This window comes from Ambystoma mexicanum, chromosome 7p, assembly GCF_040938575.1.
Source record: "Ambystoma mexicanum isolate Mex_15411 chromosome 7p, UKY_AmexF1_1, whole genome shotgun sequence".
In the NCBI taxonomy this organism is placed as follows: domain Eukaryota; kingdom Metazoa; phylum Chordata; class Amphibia; order Caudata; family Ambystomatidae; genus Ambystoma; species Ambystoma mexicanum.
Genome location: NC_090939.1, coordinates 630543663 through 630567371, shown reverse-complemented (window position 1 = coordinate 630567371; position 23709 = coordinate 630543663). Strand labels below are relative to the sequence as shown.

The 23709-nt window shown below is 47.9% G+C and overlaps 1 protein-coding gene across 16 annotated transcripts in view; it reads right to left on the bottom strand.

Moving 5' to 3' along the window:
* The window catches only part of INPP4A (inositol polyphosphate-4-phosphatase type I A), a 2396889-nt gene that overhangs the window by 1048912 nt on the left and 1324268 nt on the right, over positions 1-23709 (bottom strand). For all 16 annotated transcript variants that reach the window (XM_069636670.1, XM_069636669.1, XM_069636663.1 and 13 more), the window contains one exon: positions 9952-10082. In XM_069636670.1, the coding sequence (XP_069492771.1) occupies positions 9952-10082 (131 nt within the window). The remainder of the gene's footprint in view (positions 1-9951; positions 10083-23709) is intronic.

Below are 23709 nucleotides of genomic sequence, written 5' to 3'. Positions count from 1 at the left end.
GAATTTACTGAAGAACAACTCTAAGTGTTGTTTTTTCTTGAGATTCTTGATCCTCAAATGCTTCAATTTTGGCCAGCATATTCAAATTTGTCAAAACTGTCACAGCGTAATTATAGACTGATTTTGTTTCTTGGGAATCATCGACTTGTAAACTTTTAAGTGACTTCTTAAGCTCAAGTACCATCCTTTCCTTGGTTTCAGCATGCTCTTTGTAGAATTCATTCTTGATGTATTGGAAAAGTGCATGCCTTAGTGCCGTGTGTGCTTCAACTGCTCACCTTACACACTTCCCTGATAGAACCATTGACACAACATTCACATCATAAAGTACAATTAAGGTGGCCCCATTGCCTGTACCATCCAAGAAAGAACCAATAACTTGGAGCATCACCATTATTATACGTAGCTCACCTGGTCTAAGCATCCAGTTCTTTGGCAAGTCTTTTTTAGCCATAGCTAATTTTAAAAAACAGGCTTGTGAATGTTACAACTGTTTTTGATTCTTGGGTGACAACAGATGTTTTTTATCTCTCCAAATTCTTCAAGAATGTGAGCTGTGTTTGTGTGCTTGTTGGACTGGCATCTATGAGTGGGAGTACACAGACTTAGTTTCTTTTGTGAGAGGATCACTTATAATGGAATTGTAATCTGACAAAGTCGGAACTGTAGTGAGTGGGTCTGAATATGTCTCAAATTTTGCAGTGAGATTATAATGTGTATCCAGCAACTCTTCATCAAAACATTCTTGGAAATCACTCAACGTCAAGACTTCCGCGATCACCCAAAGTAGGTCCTCAAGCCTGCTGGAATCTAAAATAACCTTATTCCTCTGTGTAATCAGTGATTTAACTGCATATAGGATTCTGTGGTCTACACCCTTTGGGAATGTTGCAAGATATGACCTCAGACAGGGACTGAGGAATCTTCTGTAGTGATCGAAGTGATGATGTTCCTGATATTTCAATTGGGTTTAGGACACCCGACTCCTCTTTCTCCTGATAGGCCACCATAACTGTAACATGCAAAGTTCCTTTACCATGCAGAGTATCCTCGAGGAAGTCAATGTTGTAAGCAGCACAATAGACACATTTGCTTGTGATCAACTGTGAGGGAACGTACGATCATCCACACTCATCAATGCGTTTTATTACATCTGTGTCTCAAACTGAAGGACTCTGGCGTAATCTATAGAAGCTCCCATGCTATTCAGAAATTGAATTATCAATTTGCTGCGGGTATCTGTGTGCATTGTGAGTCCTACTGCAACTTGCAAGGGCATTTTCACAGGTATGCCGTGTGGTAGAAGTGCGCGCGTAGGAAGCTTCTCGTGGTAATAGCATTTCATGTATAAACATTTGTGACAATTTATGAGCCCTGTTCATTACAGCGGTATCTAACTGCTGCAACTTTGGGTTTCCTCTTACTAGATTGCTTCTCTCTTACGCCCTTGGCTTTGGCAGTTATGGACTTTTGAAATACCCAAGAACTTTGTTGACCACAGCACTTTATAGCCTGCCCATATCCAAACTCTGTTGGACCCTGCACGTGTCACAACAGAGGTTACCCTCCACCTCCTCTCATACAATCGACAACACCATTCAGGGAGAACAATTAGGTTATCATCCATCTCCGGTCATCCCTCGGGTAGGTCCTTGTATTTGTATCATTGTACTTAATTGTAGGCTCTCTATAACATTGCATACCTAACCCTGTGTATTTCCTTGCAGCCATCCGGGACCCAGTGTTTTCTGTTCCCGCCACCTGTGGCCTCAATAACCGGTCAGCGAGTTATTACTACTTTCTCTGACTGGTACTTGGGGACGGAGGTATACTAATCCACGTGGACCTCAGTTCTTGACAGACTGAGAAGCCGCTTTCCACTGGATTATGGATACCTCCGCCGGGGACCCAGTGGCTGCCTTGGTACAAGCTATCTCGGTATTAAGAGCAGATATGACGGCCGCCACAACGGCCATCCATCAGCGTCTAGATGCCATACAAAGTGAAAGATCTGCTTTGCCCCTGGACGCCGAGTTCGGGGATGCACCTGCCCAACCTGATCCCTCTGCTGGGGTGACCCCTCCGGCCCCGGTCTATGTTCCCCACCCCATTCCCACTAGCTGCACCCGAAAAGTTCCAGGGTGACCCACATACATTCTGCACCTTCTTGAATCAGTGTAAATTACACTTCATATGCCGTCCTCAGGCTTTCCCCGATTCCACCACCAAAGCAGCCTTTACCTTGTCCCACCTCAGTGGTATCGCTGCTACCTGGGCCAATCCACTATTAGAAGGCGATAGTCCTGTCCTGTATGATTTTGATCAGTTAGTGGCCGAAATGACCAGGGTCTTCGACACAAGCCACAAAGCACAAACCCGTGACTTAGAATTACTCGAGTTAACACAAGGAAAGTCTACATTAATCAAGTACATCACGCGGTTCAATCAACTGTCTGTAGAAACAGCCTGGCCAGAGAATACAAAATCTGTGGTTTTCTACAGGGGGCTTAGTGAACAAATGAAAGATGCCCTTGCTGTAGTACCTGCATTACCGACAGTACCCTGATTTGATAGATCTAGCCCTACAAGTAGACGCTAGGTACACTGAATGAAGGACAGAGGCGAGGAAAACGACCCTATTGTTTTTCTCGGGCTCGGCAGCCGTTGATTCTCCCTGTGAACCCATGCAAATAGGGGGTATTTGCAGTTCCATCACACCCATGCAGAGGGAATGCCAAAGACAGGCTAATGCATGTTTTTATTGCAGTGTTAACGGTCACTTTGTTAAAGAATGTCCTAGGAGGCCCAAGCCCAAATCAACCGTTTTTCAGAAGGCTCATCCCTAAGACAGGGGGGGGTGTGGACGAGCCTGTCTGTACTTCCCCACGTGCCCTCCTCCTTACCTGCTTCTGCCAGGCCCTTGCTGCTTCAAGTATTCTTGTTTTCCACGGACAACGTCAGATATCAGGTGCACCTGGTTATTGATTCTGGGGCCACAGGAAATTATGTTGACATCTCCCTGGCCGCTTCCCTTAACTTGCCCCTGCAAAACAAAAAACATCCCGAACCGGTACAGGCTGTGGACGATTCCTCTTTGGTCCCATTAAACAACAAACAGCCCCCTTGACTTTACTGCTGCAGGACACGCATCAAGAGAACATCACCTTCGACCTAATAACCACCCCACAATTTGGCCTAATCCTCGGCATCCCATCGTTACGTATACACAACCCCACTATTGACTGGACCCAGGGTTCTGTTGTCTTCGGGTTGTTGTTTTGCCAAGAACACTGTCTCATAGTCCCGGAGAACGTGGTCACGCCGGCTCAAGCCCTAGGTGCTATGGCCCGGCTATCGATACATGAACCACAATCAATGGAAATCGATAGTCCCGGACACGTAGTGGGTCTTGTTGCAACGAACTTGCCTACCGAGTATCACGATTTTGCAGAAGTGTTCCCCCGCATTGCCCTTACGATTGCCCCATTGATTTAGTCCCAGGAGCCATAGTGCCATGTGGGTGTATATATTCCTTATCCTCGTCTGAAGATCAGGTCTTGAAGGAGTATTTAAAACACTCCCTCCTATTAGGACATATAAGACCATCTCAATCCCCCGCTGCCAGTCCCATCTTTTTTGTACCAAAGAGGGAGGGTGATCTCCGCCCCTGTATAGACTATCGACAACTCAATCACATCACCATAAAGAACAGATACCCCATTCCTCTCATCACGCCTTTGCTGGACCGATTAACTCATGCCACCATCTCTACTAAACTAGACCTAAGAGATGCTTACAACCTCATACGCGTCAGAAAGAGTGATCAGTGGAAGACGGCCTTCTGTACCTGGTACGGCCTCTTTGAGTATACCGTCATGCCCTTTGGGCTCTGCAATGCGCCAGCTACCTTTCAAAGGTTTATGAATGAGATCTTCCATGACATTATGGACATTTAAGTCGTAGTGCACTTGGACAACATCCTGGTGTTTTCCCATTCTCTACAAGAACATGTCATATACGTCCGAGAAGTGCTCAGCCGACTTCGTTCTCACACCCTCTATGCAAAGCCAAAAAAATGCCTGTTTCATGCACAAGAAGTAGACTTCCTGGGGTTCCACATCACTCCCGGAGGATTAGCCATGAACACTACTAACATCGGAGCCGTCCTCAATTGGCTTGTCCCTAAAACCGTCAAAGAGCTTAAGGCCTTTCTTAGCTTCGCCAATTTTTATGGGCAGTTTATTGCAGGATTTTCGGGCTATTGCTGCGCTTTTGTCCAGGCTTACGAGCCTGCACGTTCCTTTTGTTTGGACATCCCTACAGCAGGACGCTTTTGAGGCTCTGAAGACCGCCTTTACCATTGCCTCTATCTTACAGCACCCCAATCCCGACCTCTCTTATGTTATTGAGGCAGATGCCTCATCTTACGCCTTGGGGGCTGTCCTGTCACAATCCTGTCCCTCCACTGGTCTACTACATCCGATTGTCTTTCATTCACGTAAATTTACCCCTACAGAAAACCATTACACCGTTCCAGGGAAGGAGCTGCTAGCTGTAAAGGATGCCTTCCAGGTGTGGAGGTATCATTTACTAGGTGCTAAACACCAGATCACTGTATACACAGACCACCACAACCTTCAGGACCTAGCCACATTCAAATGCTCTAATAGCCGACAAGCGCGTTGGCATTTGTTTTTCTTGGCATACGATTTCGTTATACATCGGCCGGGCACCGCTCATGGCAAAGCAGACGTTCTCTCTCGTATTCCAGGGGGTGATTCCCTCCCGGTCTTCCCTGAAACCCTACTGGAGAATAGACATGTGATTTGTCTTGGTATGTTACCGGTAGACTTGCTATCTCTGATTCACCAGTGGGTTTCCATGCACCCTGAACACTTGCGAGACTGGGAAATAGTCATGCATGAAGGCTTACCGTTCATACAAGACAAACTCTACCTCCCTACACCCTACACACGCACAATAGCCTTAGAATGGTCTCACGATGCAGCCATTAACGGGCACCCTGGGCAGAAACGCACTTTAGCCTTACTCGAACGTTGGTGCTGGTGGCCCTCTGTGCGCAAACATACCTCGTCTTATGTTGCATCCTGTTCTGTTTGTGCACAATGCAAGAATAGAAAGGGTCGTCCACTGGGTTTGCTCCAGCCATTGCCTCTCCCACTCAGACCATGGCACACTATCACCATGGATTTTGTCACGGACATGCCCAAGGTAAAGGGTTTTGATACTATCTGGGTGCTAGTGGATTCCTTCACGAAAATGTCACGTTTCATTCCCTACACTGGCATACCCACATTCCCTGTCCTAGCCGGCTTGTTTTTTCGTCATGTCTTCTGCCTTTTTGGTATACCTTCAATCATTGTGTCCGATCGGGGTTCCCAGTTCACTTCTCGCTTTTGGCGGTCCCTTACAAGACTCTTGGGCATAGATTCCCGCTTCTTGTCCTCATACCACCCAGAGATGGACGGTCAGACCAAACGGGTCAGACAGACGATGGAGCAATATCTACACTGCCTTTCCTTACAACACCAACACACTTGGTATCAGGTCCTGCACATAGCCGAGTTTGTGTATAACAATGCACCACATTCCTCCACTGGTTATTCCCCTTTCTACTCTTTGTATGGTCAACATCCTCGTTTTCTGCCCTTCCCAGAACTCCTCCCCACAACTACACCTGCTGTCTCTTCCTGCATCAAGAACATCAGATGCATCCATACCCAGACCTCGATCCACCTTAGGGAATCACAAGAAGCAATGCGACAATCAGCTGATAAGAAACACACGAAAGCTACAGTTTATGCCATTGGGGCAAGAGTATGGCTCTCTACTAGACATCTCCCTATACCTGGTTGCTGGAAGCTACTGACTCGTTTTTTTGGCCCGTATCCGGTGACTAGAGTCATCAATCCTGTGACTTATCGTGTGTCCTTACCCAACGCCTGGCGTATCCATCCAGTGTTCCACACTTCTCTCCTCAAACCCTATCCATCATCTATGCGGATGGTTCTACCCCCATCACCTGTCATGAGGGGTTCTTCTACAGAATATGAGGTCAGTGGCATCTTGGGTCTCGGGTATGCCAAGGGCGCCTTAACTACTTGGTGGACTGGTTGGTATACGGCTCGGAGGAGGGGTCCTGTGAACCTGCTAGCGAGGTCCACGCCCCGCTCCTGGTATCTCGTTTCCAGAGACAACCCCCATAGCCCACGTGGATGTGGGTCATTGGGGAAGGGCTCCGTCATGCAACCCAACACACGCTCACCTGTGGCACTGACGCGCATTGGAGCTCCGGGCTTGCGGCGCTGCCCGCAGATGCACCCTGGTTCCGCACCCCTGCAGCGGCTTATTGGAGCCCACGCGTGGTGGCACCCTTGGCGTTGCTGGCCCTGCACACGATGGGGGTTGCCATGGCATTTGTGGACGCATTGGGAGCGCCGCCTTGCCCCCCTGTCACTCACACCCTCGGCATCTTCGGCATGGATGGCAACGATTCGGTCACGTGACACCCACATAACGCGAAGGGCAGTCACGTGACCAGAGAGTGCACCATAAAAGACACTCCTTCTGGTCACACAGAGCTTCTCAGCTGTTCTGCTACAGTGTTTGGCTACGTTTGGATTCCGTGTACCCCTGCTTGACTTCCTGGATTTTTGGACCTTGTTTTTCTGGATCTTTGGACTGCCTCTGGTTTTTGCCCTTAGGATTTGGTGGTGTTCTCTCAGACTGTAATACTAACTACTGCAACTTTGGATTTCCTCTTACTGGATTGCTTCTCTCTTACCCCCTTGGCTTTGGAAGTTATGGACTTTTGAAATACCCAAGAACTTTGTTGACCACAGTACTTTATATTTGACAAAAGGTAGCAGGTACTCCTCTCCAGAGAGAACATGGCACGATAACCTGTTCTGAGGTGAGAGTTTGCAGCACATGCCTTTTGCTCATTGTACCTTTCACAGATGGGAAATATCCATTTGCATATCAGTCTTTGTCCCGCCCACATGGGCAGTCCAGCACCGAAATGCTATGGCAATTCCTCTCTGAACAAGAGTACCGACAGCAACCCCATACACGTGTTTCAGCCTTGTTGGGCCTCATCAGTGAAATGAAGCTGTGCCCCTCTGAGTACAGTGAGCAGGGAGACCACGTCTGGTTGCCCACAGTACTCTATAGCCTGCCCTATCGAAACTCCGGTGAACAGAGGTTACCCTCCACCTCCTCTCATACAATCTACGACACCATTCAGGGGGGAACAGTTAGGTTATCAGCCGTCTCCGGTCATCCCTCTGGTAGTTCCTTGTATTTGTATCATTGTACTTAATTGTAGAAGCTCTATAAAAATGCATACCTTACCCTGCGTATTTCCTTGCAGCCATCCGGGCCCAGTGTTTTCTGTTCCTGCCACCTGTGGCCTCAATAACCGGTCAGCAAGTTATTACTACTTTCTCTGACTGGTACTTGGAGACGGAGGTATACTAATCCACGTGGACCTCGGTTCTTGACAGGCCCCCCTTAAACAGGAAGGGCAAGAGAGGAAAATACTGTTCCTGCTCTCAAAGTTAAATAACCTCTACTGATGGTCGCAGGAACCCTGAACTGATATTCTCAGTTGAGATGATTGCATGAGTGTTTTTGAACCTACCCAGATATACCACCAATCAGAATTGAAAAAAAGAATATCACTTGTATTTTGCTCCTTGTCCTGATATCAATAACATCCCCCTGAAGAAGGCCCCACGTGGTGGGACTGAAACATGTTGAGGTAGATGTCCTTTAACCGCTTAACTGCTGAGCTTTGATCAAGTCGATGCAAAAAGGACGACCATACTCATCCTTAACACTTAAGGGGTTAAAGAAGAAATTGAATAGTTGGTCCATGTTGTTGTTGTATTTTGCGTTATAATATGCTGCGAGGTACCAGAAGTAAAGCTTGGACCCAAGAGTGGCATGTTTTTGAAAATAGACTGGTATTGATCAAGAAAGGTTGCGGAAAAAGGCCTCTCTAACCCTGTATCTAAGTGGGGTTTCCCTATCTCAAAGAAACTAGTGAAAATAGTCAGGATGTCCAAAAGAAAAGAATTCAAAACAATGTTCAAGAAAATAATGTTCCAAAACTAAGGGGTTGCTCCTTTCCCCTAGACTTCAAAAGGACAAATGTCTTTCCAGTATATTCTCATACAAAACACAACGGATTCTCTAAAAAGTACAACACGTTCTCAGTCCTAGGGTTCTAACCCCCTTTGTTTTCCAGCCTTCTATTTGGGTGCGAATCCCAGACTTGCAATACTGGAGGGGTCTTGGTGTACTCTCCTGCCAAGACCCAGTTATCCCATACATTGTCTTTCTTTCTTGTATGCGGCTCTTGGGCTCTACTCTGGGTGTGGGTCCCAGACTCGCAATGCAAATTTCCTTTGGTTTACTCTCCTGCCAAACGCGCCGTTCCTTTTTCTCAAACTTTCTTTCATGAAGAGTCTCTGACTCCCTTATATGTTCTATTTCATATAGGTGTGGGTCCCAGACTCGCCACTGTTGTACAAAATAGTGTGGTTCACTCTCCTGCCAAGCTAAGGTTTCTCTTGCCTTTCTTTTACTTGTTATGCATTCATTTGTCTTGCATTCATTATTGACTGGGGTATACACTTTTATATGTTGTATTGATATGCTTTTGAAAACTCTAATAAGATCTGTTAAAAAAAAACTATACAGTGAAAGGTACATCCGGACTAGGAGAACTTTGTTTAAAGACAAAAGGGGCATAAGCGAGGTCAAGGAAACCCGCAGAGGCCTAAAAAGAATTGTGTAAGAAACAAAAGGTATATCCTGACCAGAAGAACTTTAATTGTTTGTTTGCTAAAAAAAGATGGAAGGGGCCTAAGCTTGGGGAACGGAACCCTGACAGGCCTAACAGAGGTGAACCTTTATCTTGTGAAACAGAGAGGCATACGCTTGGGTAAGGAAACCCTGAGAGGCCTAACAATTTTGATACCGAAAGAACTGAAGCTTGGGGAAGGGAACCACAAAATGGTGATAGAAGAACAGTGTTATATTTCTTTTGTTGTGTTTGAACTTGGACAAGTTGAAGTTTGGGGAAGGGTTCCCAAGGAACCAGAACCAAAGACATTGAAAGTATTTGAGAATATTGCAAGGGCCCTGTGGAGAAGGCCTTAAGAACAGCCCTTTTTGAATGAACTCATTTTTTTTTAAATTGACCAAACTACACCTGGTGAGAAGATCACATGAAACCAAACTTGGCTTCCTATTTTCTGGTGAACCACTATTTTTCCTTTTTTTAAGACTTCTTAACACATTTTTATAAAGGGTGAGGTCAAGCATTGGTTTAGACACAAAAAGATTATTGTTTTGGACTTTCAGACTTAGACGGCCCTTAGAAACATCAGTTTGAAACTAACATCTTTGAGTCTATGTCTCTCTTGATACCATGCCTGTCTCACATAGCTCAGACAGGTCATATGAAGGCTATGAATGTTGGACAGCCTGTGAATGTCTTCATACCCTACACAGCATGTTGCTAATTTCTTTGTGAATGGTTCCTATCCGCTGCACAAGTAGTAAACCGCCTCAATGAACTTATATGACTGCTTTTGCACATACAGTTGTTTTTTCAAGCAATGCCATCATTTTGACTCAATCACACAGCTAGTAATTTATTTTATCTAGAAAGAAAATTCAAATACGGTATTGTGATTGCGGTGTTTAAAAGTAAAAACTGTTTCTGCAAATAATGATCACCATCAGCGTATAAAATGAGGATCCCATTTGCTAGGAAACGTCATTGCAGACTAGATAACGGATTCATACTGTCAGAGTCTCTTTCACTAGAACACAAAGGAACCAAAGAGACAAGACACATTGATAGACAAATGGACAGGGGTCAGGGAAGAGGTCAGCTGCAGAAAAATGAGTCATTACCTTTGTACTGATGCAAATCTGTTAAGTTCTCCTGGTAGGTTAATATGATCGTTTGATATTGTGTAACAATTTGCCGACGGAGGCTTTCCCAGCACGGAGACAGCTCGCCTAGTTCTTCTAGTTCACATACCCTGAAGTCCAAGAAAGAAAAAAAAGAAAAAATGTGCACATTTCAATTTTACCAGTACAACATAACCAAGGCACAAATGTGCATCATTGTTGTATTGTTCAGTTAGTGTATTCCTGCCTTTATTCAGCATGCATGGCTTTTTTATTGAGCATGTTGTCTAGCCTCATACACACTGACAATTGTGCAAAATACACATGTCTGGGTGGATAGCTGACAACAAAAGTGCTCACTTCCCACTTGGGTCCAGCCTGTACTTTGCAAGTTTGAACCTTATGGCAGGACAGACGGTGGTAGTTCAAGTCACACCAACTTCACATGAATAAACTTGTTTGTATGTGTTTTATTTCACTCTCCATATATATATGGTCTGTAAATGCAGGTTCCAGCATGTTAGAGAGAGCGTTGCAGAGTTAAGTGGAGGATTGGCTGCTGGCTCTGAAGTCATGTTCATTAGTGTCTTCACGCACACTCTGCTCGCTGATGTATTCTTTGTTCAGAGAACTTTGTACATATCTCCTGAGCTGAGCTGACTAGACTGTCAAAGATAAAGACTAGATGGCCACAGCAATGACACAGTACATACAATCCATAGTCTTTCTATCTGTTAGGTAGTCTTCTTACTTTTGTGCTGGACCTAGAACTAGATGCCACTGTGCTTCAGGTGGCACAGGTGGATCTGGATGTAGTCTTTTATTCTCAAAACCATTCTCCCTGTTGTTTTCTTGTGAGCCAGTTAATACATTTGGTTCTTCGTCCATTTTTTAAAACCATTTGTTGTGAAAATATCCTTTAGCTGGTAGATGGGTGTTGTTGAGTTTATTTCTTGTCCCTTCTGTCTGTACGTGCAGGTTTTTTTACTGGAAGTGGATGTGTGGGAGTTTCTAGTTATATTGTTTGCTTTTCTGTTGAACAGGATGTTTCATATTCGCACAGTGTCAGTGGAGACGTAGTTCTTGCCGATCTGTATTGCTTTTATGAGAGGACCACATTTTGAGCTGGTTTCTTTATCTTTGTATGACATCTATCCTTTTGCTACATCTACTGATTGTATTGTGGGAGCTTTGATTGCATTTGTAATTGCTTTGTCCTACCTTGTCTTTCTTATAGACTGTGCTTTATTTATGCTCTATCCGATTTCCTTGAAGTCATAATGTTTAGGTTCTAGAAGGCGTGAGAGCCCTGATGATGTTAATTAAGCAATATGCTCTGAGCCGTGGGGGCATTACTGCACTCGGTAATGCCCTCGCAGCGAGGGGCATATTGCTATTAGTACCCCAGCCCGCAAGAACGGGGTACTAATAGCATTCTTTTCTGTTCAAAACAGAAAATAAAAAATGTTAAAGGAAATGTCCGCCGGGAAGGGGAAAACAGAGTCCATTTTCCCTTTCCTTGGCGGCCTTCGGGAGCGGACGCACTGGGAACAGACGTGTTCACTCCCGAAAAAGGAGAAATCAGAAGGTAAGTGGGGTTGGGAGAAAAAAAAAAACACATACTTGAATCCCCGGCGGGGGACGATGGCAGCCTCTCCACCGTGTGGAAGCTCGGAGCGGGGATAGCCCCGCTTCAAGCCTTCTCATTGCCTGAGGGGTTGCCACGCCCCCCCCCGCCGGCAACAATGGCGTGGAATCCCAGCCGAGGGATTCCTGGCCGGGTAACGACCTGGCGAGAGCCAATCAGAATGTTCCTTACATTCTGGTTGATTCTTGCTGGGTACTAATAAATAGTGTGCTTTGCTGTCTCATCAACTAAAGGGCCTTACTTCAGTTATGGAATTAGGTTTTGCCTTTCTTCTCTGGTGGCACCAGCTAGTTGCAGTGCACCTTTTATACGACTATTGGCACTATCTACTTGGTAAGTGGTTTGATGATGAAGAGTGCCACTTTACTGTGCTTCATGTGGCTGTTTTGCAGATATTCTACCATTTTTTGTGAGGCAATTTCCACAACCTTATCTGTTATGAGATCTGAAGGATATCTTAGTGCGGTTAAACCACTACGGTGGTGATTGGTGCAGTATAAAACATTCTTAACATATCCCTGTGTTTGAAGTATTTGTTGAAGGGTAGAAATGGTAGTGTCAAAATGGAGATCTAACCACTTGGACAGAAATCTCTATTAAGGCTATTCGATGCATATATTCTGTGGGCGTGTGTTGAGCAGGTCCTATAAAGTGAAGTCCAACTTTTGGCACACATCCTTGGGATCTTTGACATCCAGCAAGAGTGCCAGTCTAGAGGAATGGCTAAATTCCTCTATCTAGGATATGCTTTTGTGGTATATTTCTTATGATTTGTTTGAGTTGCATCCACTGATATATTTTCGTTCCATTCCAACTTTAGAAACCCATTGCTCGATTCAGGCAGAAGGCTGTTTATTGTGGCTAACACACATTCTTCTTTTACGAAGTTACCAACAACCTTTGCCACTGAAAGCAGCTTGACAATTTTATCAAGTATATGCAAGATCTCAAAAGTAAACTATTGCAACTTTTCAGCAAGTTTTGCAAGATATGGAGGCTCTGGTTTTGGTACCCACTATGTACAACATATGTTCTATGGGCTTATGATCAGTGTGAAAGCAAAAGGTTCGACACCACACATGATCTGAAATGGCCAGAAGCCCAGCCACATGCCAATATACCCTTTTCGATAATTGAATAGTTTATTTCAGAGGATAAGGATTTTGAGACAAAAGCCACAATCAGCTCTGCTGATAATATTTAGTTCATTAACCTGGCACCTTTGGTACAGTGAATGCACTTCCATCAAATGCTAAAGTCATTGTTAAGTTAGGGTCAATGTGTCTCGGGCAAGTAACATAAGCAATATCTGCTTTTTGTAATTTAAAAAGAAAAAGAGAGTGAAACATAGGACATGAAAATGACAATATAGAAATTCTCAAATTGTATACATTGTTTAGCAACATAAAACAACTGTAAGCATTAAGTAGAAATATGAGGAAAAATTGTAAATGGCGAAATCGATGCATATCAGGAATAATGAATACTTTCGCTAATACAATACGAAATAGTCTTTTTTTGTGAGATCTAAATAAATACATTAAGATAGAATGTTCTCCATTAAAACAAAACATGCTTAAACTATTATTTGCTATTGGTAATGTGGGATGATGGCGGCATGTCAAGGGAGTGCGCTCAATCAGCAGTGTTCCTGTGGCTCAACTTCTACACTATACTAGTTAGGTTCTATGCAACAATATTAAGTAACCATTTTGAACCCTTGTTAGAAATGCCAAATAAATTCCACGCTTTAACAACAATGTCTAGTCTATTTCGCTTTTTAAAAAATTAAGCAGGGAGGATAGCTTTGTGGGTCGTAAACCATATTCTGTGCACTTCTTTTTACTTTTACTTCAATGCATTGCTTTAGATCTTTGCCAAAAATCATCAATGCTGGTGGTAGGATTACCACTTGGCTCTCAATCTTCCGTAACCTCTTAGAAACTAAATTCCCAAAAATTCTAATTGGTGGACCCCTCCTGCAGTTCACTGACTGCAGGATTCCCATAAAGAACAATGTAGGTGTATTGCAAGTGCAGTGAATTATTTTGTATGACATTTTTCCATTTTTCTAATTATAGGAGACTGATGATACTAATTCCCAGAACTGATAGCTATTTTGCTAATCTACAAGGGTCTCCAAATCATTTGACCATTAGGCTGTCAGTGTGCCATTCCTCTGTACCTTTTGTGGAATGAGGATCAACTAGTACATTTGAAGTCTCTGAAAAGCATCTTGTTCCTGAAACCTTTCTATTTCGCAAGTGGATGGGTTTCCGTCATGTGTGTTGTACAATATCAACCGTTCAGTATCATTTATAAGAGCTATACGAGTTAACCAGTTTCCCTTAGCCAGTTTTAATCACCCTCTAATGCGAGTGTTCATGTTTTGTCTCCACATTTGTAAGGAAGAAGTTACTTACCTGTAACGGTTGTTCTCCAGCATGGGTCTGGCATGGATTCACATGCTCATGAATATTCCCTGTCGTCATGCTGGGAATCCTCGGTAAAGAAAAAATCAATATCAGTTTCTGATCTGTCTTTCGTAGTAGTAACCAATCACTGATCTCTGCGTCATACTGACCACAGCCAATGACTGCCCTCTACCTAAGCCCCACCTCTGGCAGCCATCTTCAGATTTGGTAGCACATGAAGAGGCAGTATGACCAAGTAAAGAGCCGCAGAGGGGTAGGCGGGAGGGTCCGCATGTGAATCCATGCCAGACCCATGCTGGAGAACAACAGTTACAGGTAAGTAACTTGTTCCTTCTCCAGCATGGGGTCTGGCATGGATTCACATGCTCATGAATATAAGAATAAATAGCAGTACACACATGCACAACCACGGGTCCAAAGTTCATGAACAGCTGTGATGTCCTCCGGAAACTCTTCGTGCGGTCCACGTAGAACTTCAGCGCTCTAGCCACATTCAGCGAGTGCTAAGTCCTCTCGGCCGGCGACGAAGGAGACGGGAAGAAAACAGGTAACACCAAGGGCTCGTTAAGATGGAAGTCCGACGGCACCTTGGTCATAAAGGAGGGGTGCGTCCTAAGCACCACCCTCGAGGCATGGAAATTCAAGTACGGTGCTTTGCAGGATAGGGCCTGGATCTCTCCCACTCGTCATGCGGAGGTAATGGCCACCAGGAATGCAGTCTTCCACGACACAAACTTCATCGGTGCGGAGTGCATCGGCTCGAATGGGGGCCCCATGAGCCTGGTCAGCACCACGTTAAGTTCCCACGCAGGGGCCGGGGCCTTCACCGGCGGGAGCGACCGGAACAGTCCTTTCATAAACTCTTTTACCAGTCGATGAGACCACAGGGACGTCCGTCCTGTGGTTCTGGTATATCTGGAGATCGCCGCCAGATGAATCTTAATGGAGGCATGGGCTAGCCCAGCCTTTGCCAGCGATAGCAGGTACGGCAGCACTTGGGGGGCCGTAATCCGTAGGGGGTTGATCTTCTGTGCTCGGCACCAGATAGAGAACCTCTTCCACTTATGACCGTAGCATTTGAGAGTCGAGGACGCCATGGCCTTTGCAAGAACCTCTCTGCAATCGGCCGGTATATCGTAGCCTCCAAACTCTAGCGCTGCAGGAGCCAAGCCTGCAGGTTCAGCGACGCTGGGTCGTGGTGGAAGATGGCGCCTCCTTCTCTGGAGAGAAGGTCCGCGTCCGCCGACAGCTTGATGGGAGGGGACGTTGACAAGTCCAGAAGGTCCGGGAACCAGATCTGCCTCGGCCACGCCGGTGCGACAAGGATCATCCTGCACCGGGACCTCTTGAGCTGGCTGATGAGTCGAAGCAGCAACGGCAAGGGAGGGAACGCATACAGGTATAGGCCGTCCCAGGGGAACGAGAACGCATCGCCCATGCTTCTCGGCTGGGGAAACCTGCTGGCGAACCTCTTGCACTTCGAGTTCGTCGCTTTTGCGAACAGGTCGATTTGGGGTTTGCCCCATCGTCGGAAGAGTTGATCCACCTGATCCTGGCGCAGTTCCCACTCGTGACACGCGCGCAGCTCCCTGCTGAGCGAGTCGGCGACGGTGTAGCTTTCTCCTGCCAGGTCGAAGGGAACCAGCAACATTCCCTGGGCGACCGCCCAGTGCCACAGATCCTGTGCCTCCTTGGATAGGGCTGGGGATCTGGTGCCTCCCTGCTTCCGTATGTAAAACATTGTCGTGGTGTTGTCCGTGAAGATCTGCACCACCTTGCCCCTGATCGACGGGAGGAACGATTTGAGAGCCCAGAACACGGCTCGGAGTTCCAGGACGTTGATGTGCAGGAGCCTCTCCTCCGGGAGCCAGAGGCCTCTTGCATGGAGATCTCCGGTGTGGGCGCCCCAACCTTCCAGGGAGGCGTCTGTCGTCACCGTCTCCTGGTACGCCGGCGTCTGAAAGTCCTTGCCCGCCGTGAGGTGCGCTCGAACGCCCCACCACTGAATCGCCCGCCGGAACACCTCGTTGAGGGGGACCCTGTCTTCGAAGGTGCCCGTCACCTGCATCCAACGGGCGTCTAGAAATTCTTGAAGTGGGCGCATCCGTAGTCTGCAGAGGCGCACCAGGTAGATGCAAGAGGACATCATCCCCAGGAGGGACTTGATGGACCTCACCCTGGCCACGTCTGTGGCTAGCAGGCGCTGCACTTTGCCTAGAATGGTCTTCGTCCGTTCTTCCGACGGGGCCGCCAGGTGCCTCACTGTATCGAGCTTCGCTCCCAGAAACTTGGCCACCTGCGACGGCACCAGGAGGGACTTTGGGTAGTTTATGGCGAATCCCGGGTCCGTGAGTAGCTGGACGGTCCTCGCAGTGTGTTCGACGGCGAGTTCCCTCGTCCTTGAGCGGATGAGCCAGTCGTCCAGGTAGGGGTAGACGTGAATCCCCTGCAGGCGCAGCCGCGCCGCCACTGGTGCTAGGCACTTGGTAAAGACCCTGGGGGCCGACTTCAATCCGAACGGCAGTGCTCTGAATTGGTAGTGGCGTCCCTGGATGACGAACCTGAGGAACTTTCGGTGACTTTTGAGGATGGGAACGTGGAAGTATGCATCCTCCAGGTCCAACGACGATAGAAAGTCGCCTTCCTCCAGCTGTCCCAGTACGTGCTGGAGGGTGACCATCCTGAACTTTTATGATCTGATGTATTTGTTCAAACGACGAAGGTCCAGGTTGGGGCGCCAGCCGCCCGTCTTCTTCCTGACGAGGAAGTACCTTGAGTACACCCCAGAGCCCTGGAGCCTCTTCGGGACCAGCTCGATGGCACCTTTCCTGAGCATAGCCCGTACTTCCAACAGCAGTTGCGGGACGTGATTTTCCTTCCTGGCCACAGGTGGAACGTGAGGGCACTTCTTCAGGAATTCGATAGAGTGTCCTCTTACCAGGGTATCCAGCACCCAACGGTCGGTGGAGATGGACTTCCACACGCCGACGAAATTCGTCAGCCGGCCTCCCACTGGGGTGCTTCGGTGGGGGCCCGAGACCACGGCCGGTTCAGTTCTGCTTGGAGGTGGTGGCCTTGCGCCCTGGCCACCTTGCCGACGGCGGCGAGGCGCTCCCTGCTTGCCGCGACCCCTGTAGGCCTCCTGAGACGAGGAGCGTGCCGCCTGGCAGTAGGACGACGAGCCACCGCTGGATCCCTTGGAGGCACCCTGTCTGCCTCCGGAGCTCCGAAAGGGCCGTCGTTGCTGAAGGGCTCCTAGGGCACGGGCTGTCTCCGTGTCCGTTTTTATGGCTTGGAGGGATTCGTCCACCGCCTTCCCGAACAAGTTGCTGCCGTCGAACGGCATGTCCAACACCCTGGTCTGGACGTCCTGACGGAAGTCGGTCGCCCGGAGCCAACCCCGTCATCGTAGGCAAACACCGTTGCCCAGCTGGCGGAACCCGGTATCAGCAATATCGGTTGCCACCGTTATGGCATGGTCCAACGCCACCTCGCCCTACTGCAGTATTTCCAGGGCCTCGGACCTCTTGTCATCCGGCAGGAAGTCCAATATGGGGGCCAGCTTAAACCAGAGCTCCTTGTCGTAACGGGCCACGATCGCCAGGGCGTTGGCCGCTTTGATCGTCGTCGCCGCCGACGAAATGACCCGCCGCCCCATGGCGTCCAACTTCTTTCCCTCGCCGTCCGGCGGAGAATTCGACGTCAAGGCTCCTGACCCCGCCGCTTTCTTCTTTGCCACCACCAAGACGACCGAGTCTGGCGTTGGCTGGGCCCTGAGGCACAGGGGAGCGGTTTCGGGGACCCGGCACTTCTTCTCATACCGGTCCCGTTTGGCTGGTGCCGTGGCGGGGTTTTTGAGAACCGACAGGCCCTCCTCCCGGATGTCATCGATTAGAGGCACCGCAATGACAGTCTTCCTCTTGGCCTCCCGGCGCTGATAGAGGAAACCTTCCTTTTTCTGCTCCTCTGGACAGAGCTGGAACAATTCGGACGCCCTGGCGATCATGGCATGGAATGAGCCAATCTCGTCGGGCGGCGAGGCCAGTGCGACGGGAGACGGGAGACCCGTTCCGTCGTCGTCGCCCTCAGAACCCGTCGTCGAGCCCAACGCACCGTCCTCTCCCGACTCGTGGGAGGATGAGGAGGGAACTGTAGGCCTTACGGGGGCGAGCGGAGGAGAGGGTTGGGTCCTCCGTCGTTTGTTCGGAGGACTTCCCGACGGGCCAGGTTGCGGGTCCTCCGGCCTGGGCCGTGGGAATCTTGTCCTTATCTCAGAGCATAAGGACTGGATCGCAGACAAAATGGCTGCCGAGCCATCCTGAGGCCTAGGTTCCGGCCGCGCCGGAAGGCTGCTCTTCCTCACCATCGTCGTCTTCCTCGGTTATCTCCCGAGGATCTTCCCTACGGGATCGAACCTTCTCGAATTGGACTTCGAGGTTCCTCACGGCCTCGGTCAGTTCCTCCTCCGAGGCTGACTCCGAGCTCGAGGAGGCTACCGTGCCCCCCCTCGCTTCTTCCATCATGGCGGCCACGACGATGGGCTGAAAAGAGGATTCCCTCCTTGGCGGCAGGGAAACTCTAGTCCCGGAGGCAGTCTCTGCCGGCGGGGTCTCTGCCGGCTTGGCCAGAGTCGCCGCAATCGCCTCGATAGAGGCCTTTGCCTGCTGGGTAGGGGCCTTCACCACCTTAGGTGCGTCCCGGGCCTTCTCCTTCGGGGGAGGGGCGACGCCTCGCTCCCCCTCTTCCGAGATCGGACGGGGCTTCTCCCGAAGCTTACCCGGGGTCTCGGACTTTCTCTTCCCCGAACCGGAGCGCTGGGTCGTGGTTGACGGTGCCGGGGAAGGTGCGCCCTGCCTGGCGACCGAAGAGCCCGACCTTTCGGCGCTCCCGGAGCCAGCGGACTTGCGGCGCTTGGCCTGGTGTTGGGCCCCCGTCGCCGGGGCGCCCGCAGAGGACCTATAAGCCAGCTCGGACCCTTTCTTCTTCTTCTCACCCGTTGAGCCCTTCTCCAACCAGCTGGCGAGACGGGATCGACGGTCCCTCATAGTCTGCTCCGACAAGTTCTTGCAGAACTGGCAGTCCTTCTCTACATGAGTCTTGTCCCCATGAAGACAGTAGAGGCATCGCGAATGTTCGTCTTACTTAAACACATTCTGCAGCCCACATCCAGGGCAGCTGCGAAACAGCTTGGGTCCGGGCGACGAACTCGCATCCTGGGCCATCTCGAAGTAGGCCGCAAATCCTCTGGAATCCTCCAAGAAGTTGATTCGACGAAATCTTCACCCTTGAGGGGCGTAGGAAAATCCCGCAATGGGTAGCCGTTAACGGGAGTAGAAACGGTGGAGCTTGAGGCTCAATTAACCGAAAAAATTTGAAAATTCACCTGAAAAAGCGCGAAACATGCAGTAAAAGCTCGAGAGCTAAGCACGAGGACTCCCAACACTTGAACGTGCGGTAAAAATCTGAAGATGGCTGCCAGAGGCGGGGCTTAGGTAGAGGGCAGTCATTGGCTGTGGTCAGTATGACGCAGAGATCAGTGATTGGTTACTACTACGAAAGACAGATCAGAAACGAAACTGATACTGATTTTTTCTTTACCGAGGATTCCCAGCCTGACGACGGGGAATATTCATGAGCATGTGAATCTATGCCAGACCCCATGCTGGAGAATATCTGTGTTTCTTCTTGGCACACATTATTAGTTCATGCAACCATAATGAAATAACAAAGCCTGGTAGGAAACTGTTGAAGGCTTCCCAGCATCTGTCAGTAGTGGCTTTCTCAGTTACATTAGAGTTCAAACTCATCTATTTTGTTAATGGTGTTAGTCATAATGTCAGTATGCTAAGAATTGCTAAATTCAGTTGCAAGGCGGAGATTGTCAAAGGAGAAAGTGAGACTGTGCCACACTCAAGGGATTCAAAGTTTGCAGTAATGTAATCGTGCAGACCCTGTAAAAACACGTACTAGAAAATTATTATACAGAGAACAAGAATGGCAAGTAGAAAAACCACCTAGTATGGCAAAGGCTCTAGTATGGGCAAAGGCTTTCAAATGTATAACCAAACAAATAGATAACAACCAGTTTTTTGAAATGGAGATTATGTATACAGTTTCATTAAGTCAGATTGTAGCAACGGAGTGGGCTCAACTCTTCAAGAACATGCCCACTGCGTTTCTATGCATTACCATCACCACAAATACGCAAACAAGAAAGGAAATTAATACTATCTGAGGTGCAATATAAATACTCCCAAAACGGGAACTGAGTAGTGAGGTGTGAAGTCCATCTTACTTCAAAGCAAAGAAAGACCAAGAAAACTGGGAGCAGCCAGGCAGTGTCTCTTGTGGCAGCAGGAGCAGGAATGGTGTCAGTGCAGAAGAGAACTGTAATATATGTTACTTGAGGGTCATGTGACCGTAAACACTGAAAACAGACTACAAAGCTATGAAAATAGAAAACCGACTATAGAGGAAACTAAGAAAATGTAATATATATTCTACTTGAAAGTCATGTGATAGAAAACACCAAAGAAAACAATGACACTATGAAAATGGAAAACTGCTAAAAGAATGTGTAAACATAAAACAATAGTAAAAAGGGGAACAGTCTCACCCGGTTGCAGCGAGTACCGCAACCCGAGGTAGGACGACCGCTGGGACTGTTAGGGAGAATTCTCTGTTTAGACTGAATTTCCTAACCTAGTGAGTCCCCCAGCAGCTTTGCTGGATTTTTTGGGTTTATTTTTTTCTCCTGCCAAGAGTGAGACTCTTTTACCCTCACTCTTGGGCATGATTTGAGTGTGTTTCTTTGACTCTAGAGGTGTTTAATGGGCTATGGGGTCTTTTACTCCATAGGGCTTCATGTGTTTTTGTGATGTGTGTTACACAGCACCCTCAGTGCAGTAACACAGGGGTATCATAGTGACCCCCCAATATAGACTTCATACCCTGGGACTGACTACTGTCTCCCAGGGCATGTAAAGTCACCATTGACTTTACTAGTCTCAAATTCTGAACAGAACCAGTACAAACCATCATATTGTGGACGTACTGGCCGGGGCAATTCGATTGCCCGGGGTCTGTTAGTCGAGGGGGCACGTCTCCGTCCCCCCTGATCGAGTTTTGGCTGGTGGCAGTGGATACTACTTTTTATATTCGACCGCAAATATATCTCTATGGGATTTCCCATTGTTCGAGGCTACCAACTTTAATTATTTAATTCCTATAGCCTCGAACATACCGCTGGTTTATTTATTTAATATTAATTCTCTGGTTGGTAGTTTTTGCCAGAACTCGGTTCTAAAATGGCGTTTGTGTTCGCTTCTGTGACTCCAACCCAAGTTGAACTCTTTGTTCCACTTTTTGGAGGGCTTCTCCACAGAAGCCCTCCAAAGTGGTGCCACTCTGTCTGGGGTACTTAGGAGGAGTGGAGGGGGATTTAGGCACCCTGGACTGAGTTGCCTAGGCAACTCAAGTCGCACTCCGTCCTGATTGGCCCAAGTGGTGAGCCGGCCGGCTCACCACATAGCATGTTTGAGTGACATGTTTGAGTGACAGCTAGGCTGAGTGAATGGGGGTTTTCTGCATAAAAGCAGGGTTTTGGGGACTGGAACTTTAGAAGTCGCCACAGGACACAAGAATCCGACGAGGGAGAAGCTGAGCCGACCTGCTATGACAACACCACCGGTGGAGCCCTGCTGGACCGTCTCACCACTTTTCCCAACGACAGAGGAGATCTCCAGACCGGAGAGTCTTCTTCCTTCGACTGGTGGGGATAACCAGTCTGCTTCCTGGAGCATCTCGTGGCCGCCTTGCCTGTGTCAAGCACAAGCACCCCGGCAACCGGGATACCACGTTTTACCACTACCGCAAATCAAAGGGTAGTACCTTTAACCGGAAAACTCTGCGGCTGGTTTCTTCCCTGGCAGTGCAACGACCTTCATCTTTCCTCCACGTCGAGATCTTCTCTTCCTCTGGACGACGCCGCTACTTGCACCCGCTGCCAGGAACTGCCCCCGCTGGAGGATCCTTTCCACATAAGGTACCGTGTTCCGCCTGGCTTCCCTTGCAACCGACTGTACGGGGTAGATTTAGCCCCCGGCTTTCGAACCTGGGTTAGCCTGGGACACCCTGGCTAAACTTTTCTGAGCCTAACTAAAACCTTTCTGAACTCCCTGCAAGACTTTTTAAGCCTGTTGTCATTGTGTGATCTTGGGTGCATTTGTGCCCTGCTCTCTCCAAGAGTGGGCCCGGCCTATGGACTTTGGCTCACAAGTATCTTTTGATTTTTCTGCCTTGCTTAAGAGTTCCTAAAGAGTAGTGTGGTGTATTTTCCTACATTCTGCCTTTTTCCCGCCCTTTTTCGTTAACTTATTGGAGTGCCATCTATAGTTAAGCGCTCACCTCTGTCTGGAAATAAGTGGTGTTAACTAAGACTTGTCTCATAAGGAATAAGGGATGTATATATAATAATAGTAACTGTGTTGAGAGTGATTTACAATAATAGTGCTGGAGTTTTTCAATCAGTGTGTTTTTAAATAAATAATGATATACCTTGATACCAAAGCTCTGGTCAGTGTTTGCGTGTGCTATTGTATCTGAGTGCCTATTGTGTATACTTTGCATACTGCCTAACTCTTCTTGGGGGAAGTCTGACTGCTCAGCCACAGCTACCAAGTGAATCTGTGTGGTACAGACTGCTTAAAAGTGGGTTTACTGCCAAACACCTGTAGTCTTAAATCTTTTGCAGTGGTCCCAGAGGGAACTGCACAGGTTTCTGCCTAACAGGGACCCAACTCCCCCTTATTCAAGATGAATAAAAGGATCAAAAATAGTCAAACTGTGAAGTAAAAAGTCTCAATAAAGAAAGCAATTACAGTTAATTCAGACCACAAAGAAACAGTGCCTGTAAAAGGTCAATCCAAAGAGTCTCTCTCTGTAGAAGCAGGCAATCAATATCTCCTCCACAAGGTGGTTTCGTGAGGACCTCCAAAACTTGAATTCTCTTAGTGTTTTAGCTGAGTGTCCTGTCTTGCCCTGTCCTGCTGTCTGGATCGGCTTTTTGGTGTTTCACCCACTGTTGGACCACTTACTTCCTGAGTTTGCTACTGCTGGTGCTTGGCCCTGCCTCCCTTCCCAGCAGCCTTCATATCCCGGGAATGCGCACATTCACGCGCGCGCATTTAGCAAGTGTTTTAGCTAAGTGTCCTGTCTTGCCCGGTCCTGTTGTCTGGAGCTGCTTCTTGGTGTTTCACCCACTTACTTCCAGAGTTCGCTACTGGTATGGACTTAAACCAGCACTTGGACTATATGGACTTTGAGGAACTAACTCCAACGGAGTAAATATATTTGCTGAGTTTCTTTTCTCTTTCTTTTCTTTTTGTAGCTGGTGCTTGGCCCTGCCTCCCTTCCCAACAGCCTTCATATCCCGCGCGCATTTAGCAAGTGTCTTAGCTAAGTGTCCTGTCTTGCTGTCTGCTGGTCGGCGGGGAGGTGAGACTGCCAACTATTCTCTTTAATTGTCAGTCATTTGTTTTATTCAACTTGAGGCTTTAGATTCGAACAACTGGGTGTGTCAATCGTATGTAATATTTCACGCACCCTTGTAATTTATATATTTCCATGCACAAGGCTTATTCTTTAACATCTAATATGCCTGCAACTAATGAAGTA